The sequence below is a fragment of the Lytechinus variegatus genome, chromosome 4 (genome assembly GCF_018143015.1).
Source record: "Lytechinus variegatus isolate NC3 chromosome 4, Lvar_3.0, whole genome shotgun sequence".
Taxonomy (NCBI): domain Eukaryota; kingdom Metazoa; phylum Echinodermata; class Echinoidea; order Temnopleuroida; family Toxopneustidae; genus Lytechinus; species Lytechinus variegatus.
In genome coordinates this window covers 33684575-33697671 of record NC_054743.1, presented here as the reverse complement: position 1 = coordinate 33697671, position 13097 = coordinate 33684575, and the positions used below count along the sequence as shown (strand labels likewise).

Below are 13097 nucleotides of genomic sequence, written 5' to 3'. Positions count from 1 at the left end.
ACCAAGAGTTGTTTTATACTTAAAGGTCAATTCCACCTTAGAAAAAAGTTGATTTGAATCAATAGAGAAAAATCAGACAAGCACAATGCTGAAGATTTCATCAAAATCGGATGTAAAATAAGAAAGTTATGACATTTTAAAGTTTCGCTTATTTTTAACAAAATAGTCATATGAACGAGCCAGTTACATCCAAATGAGAGAGTTGATGATGTCACTCACTCACTATTTCTTTTGTTTTTTATTGTTTGAATTATACAATATTTCAATTTTTACGAATTTGACGATTAGGACCTCCTTGCCTGAAGCACAAAATATTAAAATAATGGAATTCCACGTGTTCAGGGAGAAATGAAACTTCATTTCACATGACAATGATGAGAAAATCAAAATATTTCATATTTCAAACAATAAAAAACAAAAGAAATAATGAGTGAATTACATCATCGACTTTCTTATTTGGATGTAGCTGGCTCGTTCATATAACTGTTTTTGTGAAATGAAGCGAAATTTTGAAATGTCATAACTTTCTTATTTTACATCCGATTTTGATGAAATTTTCAGTGTTATGCTAGTTGAATTTGTCTCTTTTTATTCAAATCAAGTTTTTGTTGGGGAGGACTTGTCCTTTAAATCGAATTCAGATTAATCTTGGTTTCAATCAGATTTGAATCTGTTATATCTATGCAATTTGGGCCTTAGAAAACCAATTACTGAAAGCAATCATCAATAAGACACGTTACCGAGATTGTTAGTACTAAGCTTAGTCACACTAAATTGTTTCTGATACGATAATAACTAATTAAATGGTGACACAACATTTTATACAGCGACAATTTCTCTGGGCTTTATTTCGTCTAAGTAACAGGATTAGGGTTAGGGTTGCAAAAGGGTTTTATGTTAGGTTTAAGACAGGGTATAGTATCAAATCCAGGGTTGAGGTTGGTCATCTTATTAGCATGTGGAATTTACAGCTGAGCAACTGTCGCCGGAGTAAATGTCATGGAACTAATCGAATAATGCAGACATAGACAGAGATATCAGACAAAATAAAATTGAATGAATGAACCTACCTCCCAGATTCTACTGAGATCACGAAGGTTGAAGATGTAATGGAACTTGGCAGGGGTGGGCAACATCTTGATCTTCGTACGCTGCCATAACTTCCTGGTGCAGGAGACGAGACTGGCGGCTAGCTGACAGACTTCAGCATTGAACTCACGTTCCTACAAGGGATATAAATCAAAGAGGTTCTAAATGACAAATTGCTGTCATAAGTCATTGGTCCTACAAGTACATTTCTTTTTTACTGATGGATATTTCCAAGTTTTCATGCATGTACACAGGATGACTTTCCTTAATGGAGAAAAGAGCCATTACTAGCATATGGGCAATTCAATAAAATAATCAATCTTTATATATGTACAAACAACTTTAGAGCTGAGATTGGGTTTAAATAAACATAAGTTAAGAATAAGTTCCTAGGGTGTCTCTGAAATAATCAGGGACACTTAGCAAGCATTTCATGAAAAACAAATAGTTGGTGATTTTCACTATTTGTTACAAGCTACTGAAATCCTTGCATCTGACTGGCTCAGAGCAAATTAGTAGGTGAAAATCAGTGACTATTTGCTTCATGAAATGCTCCCTCGGCATCTCGTTCATACCTTGCAGTAGTGTCCAGTTCCGACAGTGCTGAAGATCTTGTCGATGGAGTTGTTGGACGGCAGGGTACAGTTGAAGATGTTGTACTGTCTCTTGAGGCGCTGCGGGATATCATTACGGCCTCCTCCAGGCTGGATCATAGCGGCTAGGAACTGGATGTCGACGATGCTGGTGAACTCACCGGGCTTCTCAAGACTGTAGAAACCCTTGGTGCCCATCAACTGACGAACAATCTCATTGGTGATCTGAAATTTAGTGAGCATATTCAAATATCTGATGAGAAACTCCTTACCATTCAGAAATTTGAAATAAATGCTTTGCTAAAGTTGCAACTGACTTTTTTTTACGTTGAGTGAATCTAATATTCAGAAAATTACACATTTTTTAAAATGGAGATCTTTCAATTTTTTTACAGATAAGAATCTGTTACATGTATGTCTTATGACAAAACTGGTCTGGCTCTCACAACTGGGCAACTTCCAGGGAACGAATCAGAGATATTTCCAAGACAGATGTAAATCGATTCTTTAGAAAGTTGAAGAGACGTCTTCCGAGTCACAGCAAAGTCTCTGAGACGTCTCTAAAACAAAATAATATCCACAACCGATAAAAACTCTAAATAGTCTATAAAAAAAATGCATATTTCATTTCTTGCAACCACTTGGAGTCTAATTTTCAGAGACATCTCTGCTATTACCAAAATATGGAGTTGCAAACTAGTCACGAACTAGTTTCAAGTCCAATGAGATACCCCTATGATATATGAAGTGAATGTAAAAAGCAAAATATTACTGTCATTATCATCATATCATCTTTATCAGATCTTACCTGATCTCCCCATTCATTGATGACTGGCATGTTGACGTCATCAACAAACACTGTCATCTTCTTACCAGCTGGCGGTCCATACGTTGTACCCACACGCTTGTCAACATAGCTCTCAATGGTTCTCTGTGAACATGGGAAAAACAATAATGAAGACACTTACAAAACAATACACACGTCAGCTATTTTTTTTTTTTGTTGCGGTGGTTGTGGTGAGGGGGGGGCCTCATCAAAGTAAAGTGAAATGACAATACAGACATAAATACAAAGGAAATGAAAATCTGGTCTACAAAAAAATAATACTTAAAATACATAAATAAAGCCATGATCCAGCATAACATAGGACAATGTGTCCTCGTGCTGAAAGATTTTAAATATCCTCCAAACAGATACAAGACTTATATCTAAATAGAGCAATATTTAGATTCAATGGAAAATATCAAGAATATTTGACACTTTAAGTCAACAGGTGATTGCAAACCCTTGAACGATCTCAAAATAGGGTACATGCATATGTGCACTCCATATTATCATTGACTAGGCTGTCAGAATATGCATCCAGTTAACACTGGCCAACCAATACAAGTGCTCACATACGCATGTATCAAACATCAACTACTTTCTTTAGTTTTGAATTTTAAAATACCTGGAACATGTTAGGTGTGGTGGCAGAGGAGAAGTTAAGACTCTTGAAGAGATGGTGTTCTGGGTCATACTTGCTGGAGTATCCCTTGATGACCACAGTCTTAGCTGTACCCTGCTCACCTGTTATGATCGATACAATCAATACAATCGATACAATGCTCACCTAATACAATCGCATTAGCATATCATAACGATAAAACATTGTACTTAAAACACCACAATCATTCCAATGCCTCACTTTTCATATTGTCTTAGTATTTCATTATTTTTTGTTTTCTCCTTTTGTGAGATGAAATCAACAATGAAATGTTGACTTGAATCAAGTGGAGTTGAATTTTCTTTCTACAATCTATATATGCTTGATTTTAATGAGTTTACAAAGCCCTTTGTCATCATCAAAACCATTTTTGTTCTTCCCTTTTCCAACCTCCCGATTCCATGTACAGATTGACCTTTCATAATAAAATTGTGGAGTCTCAATCCCTTGCAATCAGATAGAATCTAAAGATTTTGTGAAAAGGACTCTGGTATTATAGGTTTATTCCCAATCCTGGGGGCAGTTTCACAAATAGTTGTAACTATGATAACTTTGCAATTACTGTAACTACCATTGAAACCTTTATTATGATTGGCCTGTTACCATGGTAGTTGTCATAATGACAAAGGTACAATAATTGTACTAGTAACTCAGAGCTGCCAACCTGAACAAGAACATTTCAGTATTTTTAAAACTAAAAATCAGTATTTTGGCGAGAAAATAAGTAGTTTCAAAGAAATACCATAGGACAACACATAAAACTGAAACTTGAGAAATCAGTATTTTGCATGAAACCATCAGTATTCTTCTCATTTTTCAGTACTAAATACTGAAAATCCGTACTACTTGGCAGCTCTGGTAACTTTATAAAGCAGGCCCCTGAACTCATTCTTCATTTTCTCTTTCCCTGCTCAATCCCCTCCCTCATTCCCTCCTTCTATATGTTGATGATCTTACCAATAAGAAGCACTGCTTTCTCCTGCTTGGCGATGGTATGGATCAGGTAATCTGTGCACACATTGTCAACATTAGGAACCAAGATTGAGGAATACTCTGGTGTGGAGTCGGTGGGATAGATGTACTCGGGCACCTGTAACAAGATGAAGAAAATAAATTTGTATAGTGGTGGTAGTGATGGTGGTGATGATGACAATGATGATGATGATGATGATGATGATGATGATGGTGATGATGATAATGGTAATGATGATGGTAATGATGATGGTGATGATGAAGATGATGGTGATGATGATAATGGTAATGATGATGGTGATGATGATGAAGATGATGGTGATGATAACAATGGTGGTGATGACAGTGGTGGTGGTGGTGATGATGATGATGGTGGTGGTGGTAGTACATGTAGCCGTGGCAGCAGAGGCAGTGGTGATGATCATGATCATGACCTTTATTTTTATCTTCAAACAGTGAAATAAACCTCTTCTTACCCTATCAGACCAATGCTCCCATTGGCCGTCATCTCTGACCACAAACTCAAAGATAGTTTGACCAGGTTCAGTTTTTGGTAGCAGGAGTCCACCTCTCTCAACCAACCAAGCTTCCATCTGTGGAAAAAAGGAAGTTGTCACAGATTACTCACATTATCACAGAATGCCACAAACATATTAAAGTCCATATGAGAACCACATAACATTTTGAACTTCACTTTGCTATCAATTTCTTTGATTGTTTTGGGGCTTGTTTTGGTCTTTGTTTTGTTTACATTAAAAGGACCTCACTTCCTACTTACCAAAACATCTATTTCGTTAAAGACACCATTAGTCCTCTATAATATTCTTAATCAAAATGAAGAATCTGTTCGGAAGGTGCGACAGAGAGCTACAAGCAATATTTACAATTGGTTGCAACTCTTCATACAGTTATGGTTTGGCAGAGACTTATGGCTACATGTACCTTTAACTGTACCTTTTATTTACATTGATTGTACTTTTTAAGTTTATAAGACCTGACGTACCCGAATACAAATGTGCCAATCCAACATCCGAATATAATGAATAAGTAACTTTGGTCTCACAAACCAATTTACTTTAATTTTCCCATTTGAGAGGTACAGGTAAGAGGAATAAAGCAAACTTTAAATATTCTTTATATGCAATGATCATGGGTTTAATAGAATTGCACAGCTATGTCTACTAAACTTTGACCTGAAGAGATTAGAGCGGATATGATAAATGTACCCTACCTTCTTTCTATCATCGAGTTCAAGGAGTGCTCCCAGAGACCACATCAGACAGAAGATGTAGAGTCTCTCCAGATGTTCTCTAGATGGGTTAGAATCCTCACCAGGAATCAGACCAGATAGAAGATCAATCGTCTGTCTCACGTACATACACTCCAGCACCTATAATCAATCATAGTTCAGTGAAAGTCGAACTGCATCCTTAACTGATTATCTAGCAAGAGTCAATGGTCGAGAGGGGCTTAAATTCAAGCCTAAGTGCTAACATGGGCATGGTATTTAACAAACAATCTCATTCACTTTTATGCATCTTTTACAGTACCAATTCATGATCTAACCTTTTAAGAAGCTCCCCCCCCCAAAAAAAAAAAAGATCTAACAATGTAGATTTAATCAAATCATCATTAAGTTAATTAAGATGGAGAGTGATGTATAATTCTTCTGAAGGGGGGGGGGCTAAAACGTTTAAACCTTTGGTATTCTTCTTCTGAGGATAAAATATATCTAAAATTTACAAATTCAGCTTTCATCAAATTTATCCTGAAATTTGATATAAATGAAGTTTGTACGTTTGAAACTTTGAATCAAAAGTTATAATGGAAGTAAATTATATCAAAACCTCGTCCAGATTTATATTTTTTAACAAATGGACTTGAAACACTGACCTCCATCTTGGGAACAAGGCTCTGAATGACGTAGAGATAGAGATCCTTGTAGGTTGACTCGAAGAGAGACATCAATAGTTCCTGCTGTGTAGCTGGTCTGGTGAACAACCAACCCTGATGGGATCAAAATATCAATTAAGCATTCATGAGTATGATATCAAAGTGGCATTTAAACTTGTTGGGGAAAGATTTTGTTTGTAAACAGTTTCACCTATAGCTCATGTATTTTTCACATATTTTGCTGACGTCCATCCCACGTCTCTTATCAGTAGGTTTTGATCAACGTATCCCTTATGAGACTTTCCCACAAATTGAGAGTGGAAGTCCATTTTTTTATATGTGGCAAAAAATCTACATAACATTTGCTATTGTTTTCAAGATATGAAAAGTATTAAACACATAGGGATATACATGTAAATCTTGTACAATTTTCTTGTTCCTTTGTATAAATATAGTGTAGCAAAGTAATAAAACAGCATCCAAAAAATATGCAAACTCATGTTCAATAAACTGTTTTTTCCTACAATGACCTTTGCATATAAAAGAGTGATAAGACAATTTAGTTGTCAAATGCACAGAGTGAAAGTATACGATCAGTAGTGTTGTATCCCTTAGAGCATCTTATATAACATGGCCAAAGTTTGAATCCGCTCGTAAGGAGCATTTACCTGCAGTATAGGTTGCCAATCCATGATGGATGAGCTCATGTAGACCATACCGTTCCTGGACACGGTGGCAGGAGAGGCGTTGTCAATGTTGTGAGGTTCAAAGATGACCTTACAGTTTGGTGACATAGGGATACGATCACCGTTGGCCAAGGTCAAGGTCTTGTTGTCATCGAGCACGGAGTTGAGGTTTTCAATCCAGATAGCATCTACAGGTCCATCAAGAACGATCCAGATGTGCTCACCCTGACAGAGAAGTAAAGGTTTATAGCTTAATTTTGCAGTTGCAACAAAAAAAAATTATTTCATGACAGAGTCCTAATACATCCTGATCTTTGAAAGATTGAAATCTTCACTGAAAAAATCATACTGAATAGTGCTAACACAGATAAGCACATGTGGGATAGTGTAAGTATTGCTTGGAAAATGACACAGCACCTGGTTGGAATGCCAAGACTATTTTGCTGATTTCTCAACAATTATAGTTTTAACCAGATTAATTATGAACATATTTTGTATTTATTATCCTGAAAAGACCTGAACACTTTGAAAAGGTTTAATCAGCACTGCTTCCAATGATGCAAGATTTAATTCGATTGGATATTGTCTTGATTTGTACTGTATTCTTTATTTTTCTGTAATTCAAATTTGCTTGACCTGGGGAGCATTTCAGGAAAGGACTTGTCAGAAGTTTTATCTGACAACTACTCTTTTATTTGAAAATTACCATGGTAACAGTAACTCTCAGCCAATCAATCTCAAGGAAAGTTTTCAGACCTGACAACTTGTAAAAATGTTGATGAAACACTCCCCTTAAAAATTCAATTTTTTTATTCTGTATTTTTCCTGAATTCCTTATCGCAGAAAACTGGGGACTTTACTGTAACCTAATATTACCTTCTTAGCTTTGAGTGTCTTCCTCCAGAGTGTAGAGAAGATACCATCAGTCCAGTCATTGGTGGCTACATCCAATCTTCCAAACATCTGAGGAGCAGTGATGGCTTTAGGGTTCATTCTCATCTCCCTATGAGGGGCGCCACAGTCACCCATCGCTTTCATTAGGGTGTGGATGCATTTGGTCTTACCTGAGGAAAACATAGCAAGAAAAGTATATATGTCACATGCTGCTATTTCATTATAATCCAATCCTAATCCATTATTGATGACCAAAGCGGAGCGTTGTGGCTCCGTGGATTAGTCTTCTGACTTTCAAACAGAGGGTCGTGGGTTCGAATCCCAGCCATGGCGTAATTTCCTTGAACAGCAAGATATTTATCCCCATTATGCTGCACTCAACCCAGGTGAGGTGAATGGGTACCAGGCAGGATTAATTCCTTGAATGCAATGAGCGCTGAAAGGCAGCTCGAGCTAAAGCCGGGGTAATATAAATAATAAACACTGCACCTTGGGATAGATTATTCCTAGATAGATGGCGCTATATAATTGCCTATTATTATTATTATTACTAAGTCATCGTTGTTATTATGCTCAGTCACTCAGTTAGTACTAAAAAGCTATATAAGTATTGTGCGCATCGAACAGGGATGGTTGGCTTTATCTCACTCGCGGCCATGATAGCCCTCATCCCCTCCCTCCACTTTGTACACTTCAGTACACCCCATCCCTCAGATAGGACGTTAAATAGAGGTCCCGTGTAGAGGAGAGTTACCACCTTTGCACGTAAAGCACCCACTGCACTATTCGAAAAAGAGTAGGGGGAAACCCTGGTGTAGTGGTCCACCTGCATTCCCCCAACCAGTTACTATCAGGAGAGACCTGAGGGTCACAGATCTGTGTTCGCGCTCTTCTTTGCAACCCAGATTGGCTGGCTCCTCCAAAAATGCGCCTTTGAATGTCTTTGACAGATTCATGGCGCTATACAAATGCTGTGCATTATCATCATCATCATCATCACCCTCCATCCTCATCTTATTAATTCATCAAAAGGATAAGAATGCACTTCTGGGCAATTCCATAAAATATGTACATACGCCACCCTATATGTGGTGGGACCTTCATGAAACTTTCTGTCTCTGATTTTTTGTTCTTTTGAAAGTCTGTACTTTCTCAAAGGACCATGACTTGGTAAGTTTTGAAAGTGAAGTAAGACTTGAGAAAAACGTGGGTCCGACGTACAAAAAGGTCTATCCTTTTATAGAATTGCCCTACTGTTAGAAAAAGTTAACAACAGAAATATGGAGTTATTTTTGCTTTTGTCAAGATCCCAACCAAGATAGATTTCCATGTACATAGTAAATACATTTGATGAGAACAAATCGTTGCTTATTAGCCACAAGGATAACAATTTTAGGACATAAACATTCATTTCATGGAGACATGAAATGGAGCAATGACAAATGCTTCTGGGGAAGTGGTTATCAAATCTTTAAAGAAAGGCATTATGAATGTAGCACACCTGCACCACTGGGTCCTAGGGTCATCATGCCATGACGAACACGTTGAGTCTCAAACAGCTGAATGAGCTTAAGAGTCCATGGAGGATGGTGAACTAAGCCAGCTTCACGGATCTATTACAAAAGAGTATGGGTCACATATTACAACTAGCAAATGTAGTGAAAATATGGAGCCCTCTTCAACAATCAATAAAGGAAATTCCATTAAGTACATACATTTGAGTCAATGCATATAAGGAAATGTTCTCAAATGATCATGGCTTGCAGGGGCCACGGAAGCGAGGGGGGGAGGGGCTTCAGCCCCCCCCCCTCCACTTTTTTTCCAAAACCATGTACAAAAATGTAAAAGTTAACATGTGATTGTGATTTTTGCATGGTCAAGCGCACATTCTTGGCTCAGCCCCCCCCCCCCACTTTAAAAACATCCCGCGGCCCCTGGCTTGAGTAGTTAATGAAGTGAAGTCAAATTTTTCAAATAAAAACAGGGGTAGGGCATACAAAATGTTGATTATGTACAATTGATGTCTAATCCAAGCATTTCTTGAACCTTCATCAATTATTATCAAATCTTCTAGTTAGGAGTTCTAACAGGTGCAAGTTCTAATAATACCCTGCAAAGATACTAAACCATCAAATACAATGAAATTACAAAGTAGAAATGTCAAGGAGTATGTCCATTATTTCTTTTCTGGGGTAGAAATAGGTTTTCTAATCAAGTTTCAGGGTATTGTTGACAGATGATACACATGGTTTGAAAAGTATTTTTTAATCATGCTAATTTGTGCGATCATAAAGGTGTTTAAGTCAGAAGCGAGTTCAGGCATGAAAACCTTTGTACCATCCATTTCCACACCAAAGAAAAAGATCGAAGTTGAAATAAAAAGCATAAGAGGATCCCTCCTCCTTGCAATGAAATACGACAATAAAATGTTTGATAAAACCTATGGCAAAAGTGTTTTGAATCATGTTTCTAACTGGGAGAGAGGAGGGGTGATAAATGCTATCAAGGTGTTACCTGTTTCTCTATGGCAGCCTCTATCTCAGGGTACCCAGCCTTGTCTAGTGTCATCCCAGGGAACAGATCATCAATCAGAGACAAGAACAAGGGTTCATCTTCATCAACCTGGACAAATACAATATATATTCATGATCATAATGGTTGAAAGTGAAAATAATTAAGAAAAAGAATAAGAAAAAATGTCACTGCCCTGACTGGGGTAGAACCAGTGGCCCAAGCTTGCATGGCTGGTCCGCTACCCACCGAGGTATCTTGTCTCCCGTCAAAGCATATAACATTCTCAAAGTCTGTCACTTAATACTATTAGCACTGTGGGGGTATAATCTTGGAGCAAAAAAAGATACATGTATGTAGCTCAAAATAGGAAATCATCTCAAACCTAAGGAGTCAAAACACTCTTCATTTTTTAAATTTTTTTTGATTGACAAATAGCGATGATTTTACGAAAGATGGCAAAAAACATTTCCCATGGCAGTTGGAAGTAAAATTATTAAATAAAAAAATAGGAAAATGGTCAGCATGGCAAAAAATCCAGATTCTTAACTTTATATTCCGAATGAGTTGGAGGTCTACACGAATGAATGAAAGGGGAGCTTACCAGTTTGGATAGATTCATGTCTCTGAGAACCCTCATGACAATCATGTTCTCACTATCCTGTGGGTTGGATCTCTTGAAGGCTCCCAGGGTACGCAGCACAGACAGGATGTTACGAAGACCAAAGTCATAGTGAACCTACAATCAACAAAGGAACATCATTGATAGTGAAACGATATGTATTACGATTACAAAGAGCAGACACTCTCAAACATTCCTACAATACAAGCAAAATCTACTCAACAATCACATAATTAGCTATAGAGATATGACACCATATATCAACATGCAAAAATAAACACAGCTTCCTGAAACAGTTCTTGAGAAGTATAGATAAACTTATATAAAGTTGCTTCACAATATTAATTAATATTCATTTGAGCACAGTATCTGCATATTGTTCCTCAAACCTGCTAAAAACAAGAAGATCATTTGCTAGCACACCATGATACGTCTTCAGTATAATTAGTCACTCACTATCTATTTCTTTCCTATTCCTAATTAAACATGGTCCTGGAAAGTAATTCATGAAAGTACTTAGTTACCATTCCAACAGTCAAACAACTGTACTTCTCAGCAAATCAAGAAAAGTTTTCAGATCTGACGACTTGTAAGGAAACAAATGTTGCTAAAACACTCCCAAGGAATCGAGTTACAAACATGGATCATTTTACTTCAGTTTCATCATTCATTTCCCTTAATCATCTCACCTGCTTTGTAAGCTGTTCCTCGCAGAGCTTGTAGAGTGTGTAGAACTTGCGAGCCAAGATGACATTGCCCTGGAAACCACAGCTAGCTAGCTTGACCCTCATGATGATCTGACGATCGGGTACCATCATGGCTACAGTCCTGAACTGGATCTTCAGGTTCTCGGGAAGCTCTTGACGTCCGGCATAACCAGGATTCTGCAAACAGAGGTGGGAAATGGTTTATTTTTTTACCTTTGGGATCATACCTTGGAGGTGGGCATAAATTTGGTACCATGTATTCCGGCGACAAATACTCCACTGCAAATTTGATTTGATTTGATTTATTTATTTCCACATTCCAAATAAACAAAAGCATATAAAAGTGAAATCATTTTTTCATAGCATAACATAATAAGCAAATGATATAATTAATAACGTATGCATATATACAATCTAATAATCTAATTTAAATATATTGAGACCTGATTTTTTTTTTTTTAATTGTTACAAAAATAGCAGAAAAAAAAGTCATATATATTCATATATTCATATATGACCAACTTCAACCCTTAATTTCAAACCACACCCTATCCGAAACCTCACCCTGAACCCAACTCACAAACCTATTGAAGAATTCTAAGTTGTATTAAATAAAATAGGAATGATTGCAAAAAAGACAACCAACTTATTCAAGATAATAATAAATATATTACTCTCCAAATCTCAAGGGCAAATAAATCTGACAAAAATCAGTCGTAGTAAAAGTGAGACTGTAATCCTCTCCACCACATAGAGAATCAATAGTATGGCCGGGCAACAGTCTTACCATGGTCAAGAAGATACCAAACTCTGGGTCCATGTCGACGATGTCACCATCAGTGAAGACAAACTGATTTTTACGTTCTTTCTTACACGTGAGTACAATGTAGATCTGCTGAGCGGCCACAGAGAGTACAGGGAGCTCAATACGATTGAACTCATCGAAGCAGCCCCATGATCCAGACTGAGCAAGACCTACGGGAACAAGAGAATATATATGAGAAGTCTTCAAGATCTGCTGAGCCAAAATGATTGATCCATTTCATGGACTATGTTGTGAGAAAATTCATAGGTTTGCAGATTCATCTTCATCTGCAACAAAGGTGCCTTTATTAACCGGTGTGTTGGCTCAGTTGGTAGAGCGTTCGTCTCACAACCGGGAGGTCGGGGGTTCAAATCCTGGCCACGTCAGACCAAAAGAGGTCAAAAGATGGGAGTTACTGCTACCCTGTTTGGTGTTCAACAATTAAAGGGATAGAGCCTCGTCAATCTGGCGCTGCACAGCGGCTGCCGGGCCCACGATCAATTGGGCAAAACAAATTTTCTGAGTTTTTCATTTCTGGTGTCTATTTCGAATAATAAAATATGGGGTTTTTTTTTATTAAGTATGTTTTTGGCTGCTTGTCATCAATATGCACTATTCACTTGGGTGATTGACAAGTAGAAGCAGAATGATATGCCAAAAGCAGTGTGTATTTAACTGAAAAGGAAAAAGAAAGAAGAGGAAGAAAATGGAAGAGGGGAAGAAAATTAAGAAGAGGGAGAAGAGGAAGAAAAGGTGAAGAGGAGGAGGAGGAAGAGGATGAAACAAAGAAAAAAGAGAAGGAAAAAGGAGGAAGAGAAGGAGAAAGATGATGACAAGT

At 37.4% G+C, this 13097-nt stretch overlaps 1 protein-coding gene across 5 annotated transcripts in view; it reads right to left on the bottom strand.

The window, feature by feature from the left end:
• LOC121413891 (dynein heavy chain 5, axonemal-like) overlaps positions 1 to 13097 on the bottom strand; it is a 76412-nt gene that overhangs the window by 27572 nt on the left and 35743 nt on the right. For all 5 annotated transcript variants that reach the window (XM_041606878.1, XM_041606876.1, XM_041606875.1 and 2 more), the window contains 15 exons: positions 12242 to 12429; positions 11437 to 11631; positions 10730 to 10864; positions 10129 to 10236; positions 9116 to 9227; positions 7597 to 7784; positions 6703 to 6945; positions 6035 to 6148; positions 5373 to 5531; positions 4618 to 4734; positions 4127 to 4259; positions 3134 to 3252; positions 2491 to 2613; positions 1665 to 1907; positions 1071 to 1223 (listed from right to left, as the gene is read on the bottom strand). In XM_041606878.1, coding sequence (XP_041462812.1) covers positions 1071 to 1223; positions 1665 to 1907; positions 2491 to 2613; positions 3134 to 3252; positions 4127 to 4259; positions 4618 to 4734; positions 5373 to 5531; positions 6035 to 6148; positions 6703 to 6945; positions 7597 to 7784; positions 9116 to 9227; positions 10129 to 10236; positions 10730 to 10864; positions 11437 to 11631; positions 12242 to 12429 — 2330 coding nt within the window. The remainder of the gene's footprint in view (positions 1 to 1070; positions 1224 to 1664; positions 1908 to 2490; positions 2614 to 3133; positions 3253 to 4126; positions 4260 to 4617; positions 4735 to 5372; positions 5532 to 6034; positions 6149 to 6702; positions 6946 to 7596; positions 7785 to 9115; positions 9228 to 10128; positions 10237 to 10729; positions 10865 to 11436; positions 11632 to 12241; positions 12430 to 13097) is intronic.